We start from the raw sequence: 6,167 nt of genomic DNA, 5'->3' as shown, positions 1-6,167 counted from the left end.
AGTCAGGGTAATATATTCTCCAAATTCTCTGTCTTCTTACACTTCAGTCTGTTACCGTTACAATCCTTTGACTGAATCTGAGAGCCAGAGAGGATGGGAACTTGGTTGAAGTAGACCATAGAAGTCATCCTCTCTAGGTTATGGTCAGGACAGAGAAGGGCAGAGAGTAGCTTTAAAAGGGCACAGCTGGCCGGGCATGGTGGCTCACGCCTGTAATTCCAGCACTTTGGGAGGCCAAGGCGGGTGGACCCCCTGAAGTCAGGAGTTCGAGACCAGCCTGGCCAACATAGTGAAACCCCGTCTCTACTAAAAATACAAAAAAATTAGCCAGGCATGGTGGTGGGTGCCTGTAATCCCAGCTACTTGTGAGGCTGAGAAAGGAGAATTGCTAGAACCTGGGAGGCGGAGGTTGCAGTGAGTTGAAATCATGCCACTGCCCTCCAGCCTGGGTGACAGAGTGAAACTCCATCTCAAAAATAAAAATAAAATAAAATAATTTTTTTAAAAGAGCACAGCTGTATTTGTTTCTTTTTAAAAAAAGTTTGCATATACAACCTCATTATAAGTGTGTTTAAATTTGTCAATCCATACATTAAATATAAATTAAATGTATTCTCTTTCTTATTTTTAAATAAAAATAAATGTTCTAATATTTTCTTTCATATTCCAATAGATTACCTAAGGTTCCCTAGGGTGTGCTTAATTTACTTTGGGGATCATTATTCTAAGTGATATTTCTGCATCAGAATGTCATTTTCAAATTAGCCAGCCGTGGTGACACGCTCCTGTAGTCCCAACTACTTGGGAGGCTGAGCCATGAGAGTCACTTCAACCTGGGAGGCAAAGGTTGCAGTGAGCCAAGATCACACCACTGCACTCCAGCCTGGGCGACACAGCGAGACTCCATCTCAAAATAAAAATATCATTTTCTATTTTATCTGTCACACTGTTAACTAAATTACCATATACCTCCTTTTGCTTAAAGTCTTTACTTTCTCCTCACTGCCTAAAGGATAAAACTCAAATTCTTTATACATGGCCATCTCATAACCTGTAATCTTTATATTGTTCTCCTTTTTTTCCATGCAGCCTCACCAAATGATTCACCTTTCTCAAATCAAGACATACCCGATTATAATCTTATTTTTGTCCTGTCATTATTTCTTCTTGGAGTGGTCTTGTTCTTGTGTATCTTCCTACTCCATTTTCTACTCATCTTTCAAGACCTATTCAAATGTTATTACTTTCTCAATAAAAGTCTTCCTCAGGTACTCTGGGCAATGACAGAGCTCTTCCCTCTTTCTCTATGTTCCTACAGAAATTTTTCACATCATTTTTATGGTGTATTACTTGGAACTGAAATAGTTTATCTGTATGACTCTCCTAATAGACTGATAGACTGACAACAAGGATGTTGTCTTAATTTATCTTTGTATATTCAGGATGTAGATCAACAATTGATATATGTTAAGGCCTCAAAAATGTGGAATTAATTCATCTATACATTGCCTCAGTTATCATTTTGAAAACCCAAATCTGTAAAATGTTGAATAAATTGAACTGAATCTTTATTTCCCAAACATTTTTTCAATCAGTGATGAGAAATGATGTTAGATTTATTCTACCTCTGTTGGAAAGCTAGTGTCTCTAGAGAGCTACTTGAAATGCTACATCTTGATGAGGAGAAGGCAGAATGTGCTTTGTTTAATTAGTCATACGTGTTATTGGTATAACAAGGTTGATAGTTGGATTTGTGTTATCAATTTGCCATCCCCAGTCTTATTTGTATTCCTATATTTGTGATATCAGTTTCTTTCATGCCATGTCTGCTTCTTCATGGAAACCAAATGCAAGGGACATTAGAGAATGAAAATATAAAGCTAAGAATTTCTGATCCAATATTTTTTAACTTGAATGTTGCTAATGTACAAATTCTGCTTATGTTGTAAAGCATGCTCAAAATGTAATTTACAATCAAATCATGCTATAGTGATTTCTGTTCTCAAGTGATTGATCTCTTTAACATCATAAAAATTCTAAATAATTTGTTACCAAGTAATGATTTGTGAAAACAGATGGTATGTTAAAGTAATAATGTCTTATATTCTTAATTTTCAAAAGGCAAAAGTGAGGAAAGAAAACCAAGTAGAAACCAAGAAACTGATGTGAAGAGAAAAAGCATGACATGCCCACAGATTAGTAACTTTTTATAGTCATTTAAATGCCAGAAGGGATGGATGAGTTATTAATAAGTACTCAAAATTCCTTATCTGTAGGTTTTTCAGTTTACACTCTCTTGATTCACTGCCTAAAGGGAGTTTGATAGCAAGAGTAAGATCCCTAAATCTGTAGCCACACAATACTTCCCAGAGATAACTTACATGCCCCTTGTGGGTAATATGGACATCAACAGAAGTCTCAAAAGACTACCTCTTGTGAGTGATTTTGATTTCTATCCACTTGCTTCACAGTCTAAGTTTACAACAAAATGTTATCTTTTCAGGAATATTTAGAATGTGTCTTTACATATAATATTTTCTTTTCTTTCTTGCCTTTAATGTACAGTTATAGAAAATGGGGACAGTCTTTAAAAAAATGTCTCTAGTTATGAAAAAGTAAATGGAAGGTTATTTAACAACAGTCATAAATATTGAACTACGTATTAAAAGAATATGCCTTCTGAGTGAGGAAATATTTGTAATAGAAAGATTAAATTAGTCTCCTTTTCTTTCATTTCCCCAAGTAGTATATTAATTTTGAAATGTGTTCAACTTTCAGTCATATAGTATTTATTAGCCATTTATTAAGCACAAATGCTGTTCATAGTACTAGTTTAAATAATAGATTAAGGAAGATGAAGGTGTACAAGCAATGTAAAAACTATTTTTTTTAATAGTTGGTGCTCCCTTAAACATCCTTTAATACCCCAAAGCCTTATGAAGACCTACAAACTCATCAAGTTTACATACAATCTGCTGACCTCAAGATCTCTGTTTACTCTGAGGTCTGCTACACACTACCCTCATTACAATCTACTTTGAAATTCTTAATAATAAATGCAGTCTTTCTGGTGAGACAATAATTATAAGTATATTGTATTTCATTACATTTAAATAATTCAGGATATCATAATATATTATGCTTGGCTATAATTCCTCCTCCATAAATGTATTCACATTGTTTCATGGATTATTTTATCAGGCTATCTAGTTGTCACCTTGGAAATTAGAAAGATTGACCCCAAATTGACCATAACCAAAGCAAAAAGTTTTGATGGTAAGATAAAAGGAGGATGCAGCAATGGTTTATGCCTTTATAAAACAACCCAATTAGGATATGTACAGAGGTAGGGCCTTGCATAGTTCTATTTTGAAAAGTGGATTAAACGAATATTGCAAAAGAAAATTTGCATATGCTTGCAAATATTGCATATTTGCATACTTTTGCCTACATATCTGCTGTTTTGCATTTTCTAAACTAAAAGCTAACCATGATAGTACTATAGTGTAGAAATTACATGTCTACACTTCATTTAATGTCAAAGCTCAGAGGATCTTACATCTGGGAAAAACAATTCACCTTATCCAATCAAACGCTTTCATTTGACACATGGGGAAATAATCTTAACATAAATCTTATCCCCACAAGAGACCATTATTTTAAAGTTGTCGGATCCCGCGTCCAAACGCGTCTGCAAGTCGAGATGTCGCATCCGTCCCCCCAAGTCAAGCCCTCCAACCCCAGTAACCCTCGAGTCTTCTTTGACGTGGACATCGGAGGGGAGCGAGTTGGTCGAATTGTCCTAGAATTGTTTGCAGATATTGTACCCAAAACTGCGGAAAATTTTCGTGCACTGTGTACAGGAGAAAAAGGCATTGGACTCACGACTGGGAAACCTCTCCATTTCAAAGGATGCCTTTTTCATCGAATTATTAAGAAATTTATGATTCAGGGTGGAGACTTCTCAAATCAGAATGGGACAGGTGGAGAAAGTATTTATGGTGAAAAATTTGAAGATGAAAATTTCCATTATAAGCATGATCGGGAGGGTTTACTGAGCATGGCAAACGCAGGCCGCAACACAAATGGTTCTCAGTTTTTTATCACAACAGTTCCAACTCCTCATTTGGATGGGAAGCATGTGGTGTTTGGCCAAGTAATTAAAGGAATAGGAGTGACAAGGATATTGGAAAATGTGGAAGTGAAAGGTGAAAAACCTGCTAAATTGTGCATTATTGCAGAATGTGGAGAATTGAAGGAAGGAGATGATTGGGGAATATTCCCAAAAGATGGCTCTGGTGACAGTCATCCAGATTTCCCTGAGGATGCGGATATAGATTTAAAAGACGTAGATAAAATTTTATTAATAACAGAAGACTTAAAAAATATTGGAAATACTTTTTTCAAATCCCAGAACTGGGAGATGGCCATTAAAAAATATGCAAAAGTTTTAAGATACGTGGACAGTTCAAAGGCTGTTATTGAGACAGCAGATAGAGCCAAGCTGCAACCTATAGCTTTAAGCTGTGTACTGAATATTGGTGCTTGTAAACTGAAGATGTCAAATTGGCAGGGAGCAATTGACAGTTGTTTGGAGGCTCTTGAAATAGACCCATCAAATACCAAAGCATTGTACCGCAGAGCTCAAGGATGGCAAGGATTAAAAGAATATGATCAAGCATTGGCTGATCTTAAGAAAGCACAGGAGATAGCACCAGAAGATAAAGCTATCCAGGCAGAACTGCTGAAAGTCAAACAAAAGATAAAGGCACAGAAAGATAAAGAGAAGGCAGTATATGCAAAAATGTTTGCTTAGAAAGGATTCAGTTTTGCTTATTGTGTGTTGATTGTGTAAATGCAATAAGATAAAGGTTTTTGTCTATTAATATGATCCCTAATGTGTTTGACACCTTAATTCCTTATTGTTTACAGTTTAGGAGTACTGATAGGGGTTCATGCTTAATAAATGTGTCACAATACAGTCAGTAAAGTGGTTTTGTTCGTTTCTTTGAGATGGAGTCTTGCTCTGTCACCCAGGCTGGAGTGCAGTGGTGCGATCTCGGCTCACTGCATCCTCTGCCTCCCGGGTTCAAGTGATTCTCCTGCCTCAGCTTCCCAAGTAGCTGGGATTACAAGCATATGCCACCACGCCCGGCTAATTTTTGTATTTGTAGTAGAGATGGGGTTTCACCATATTGGTCACGTCATGCTGGTCTTGAACTCCTGACCTCGTGATCTGCCCCTGCCTTGGCCTCCCAAAGTGCTGGGATTACAGGTGTGAGCCACCGTGCCCGACCAAGTAAAATGTTTTTTAAAATGGTTATCTGCATTATTCATAAAGAATAATGGTGTCCAGTCTTTTTAAACTTGTGAAGACACATCTTATTGAATAAAGAGATGACAGTTTAGTTTGTATATTGTTTCCTTCAATTCTTTGATGTATCTATGGTTGGATGATGCTAAGTTTTCATACTTATAGATAATACACACACATACACATGCACACACACACATGCACACAAACACACAAACTTGTTCAGGGATGGGCATACTTTTTCTGCAAGGGCCAGATCATAAAGATTTTAGGCTTTGTGGACCATGTAAATCTGTCATACCCACTCAGCTCTGTGGTTGTAACTCAAAATCAGCCATAGACAATGTGTAACCAATGGGTATGGCTGTGTTTCAGTAAAACTTTGGTCTAGAATATATATTCATTTCTATATTTGAATACTTAACTTTGGCAAGTCAAATGTAAAGTCCAGTAGTGAATTTTGCTCTTGGTACTGGATCTCTGAAGAACTGAAGAAGTAGGAAGATGCTGCATTCTTATAAAGGTTATTTAAAAGAAATACTCATAAATTTTTTATGGGACAATCTTAGATATAGTATAAAATTTTTATTTCATAATCATTCTGTGTATATTCTGTTCAGTACTATGCAGAAAGACATTTTGACATCTGTTAATCTCTAAACATTTTAAAGTTAGCTTGCCATACTTTAAAGAAACTGGTTAGCTGCAGTTTACATTCCATTGTAAGCAGGTCCTCCTCCACCTTCAGGTACCACCCAGTTAATATTCTGACTTGGATCTTTAATATCACATGTTTTACAATGCACACAGTTCTGAGCATTTATCTATAACCGAAATCCATCACCTTGTTCCA

General features: G+C 36.3%; 1 protein-coding gene across 1 annotated transcript; it reads left to right on the top strand.

Annotated features, from left to right (window-relative positions):
- Positions 1 to 3,680: 3,680 nt before the first annotated feature.
- Positions 3,681 to 5,408, top strand: LOC104676851 (peptidyl-prolyl cis-trans isomerase D). Its single transcript, XM_030934833.1, has one exon. The coding sequence runs from the start codon at positions 3,704 to 3,706 to the stop codon at positions 4,814 to 4,816; it is 1,113 nt and encodes a 370-aa protein (XP_030790693.1). The 5' UTR covers positions 3,681 to 3,703; the 3' UTR covers positions 4,817 to 5,408.
- The last annotated feature ends 759 nt before the right edge of the window (positions 5,409 to 6,167 follow it).

This window comes from Rhinopithecus roxellana, chromosome 7 (genome assembly GCF_007565055.1).
Source record: "Rhinopithecus roxellana isolate Shanxi Qingling chromosome 7, ASM756505v1, whole genome shotgun sequence".
NCBI classification, from domain to species: domain Eukaryota; kingdom Metazoa; phylum Chordata; class Mammalia; order Primates; family Cercopithecidae; genus Rhinopithecus; species Rhinopithecus roxellana.
The sequence above is the reverse complement of the archived record's forward strand: the minus strand, read 5'-3'. Positions and strand labels throughout refer to the sequence as shown.

Bases quoted from the DNA above. Each gene is read 5' to 3' on its own strand.
- LOC104676851 (XM_030934833.1), top strand. From the start codon at position 3,704: ATGTCGCATCCGTCCCCCCAAGTCAAGCCCTCCAACCCCAGTAACCCT.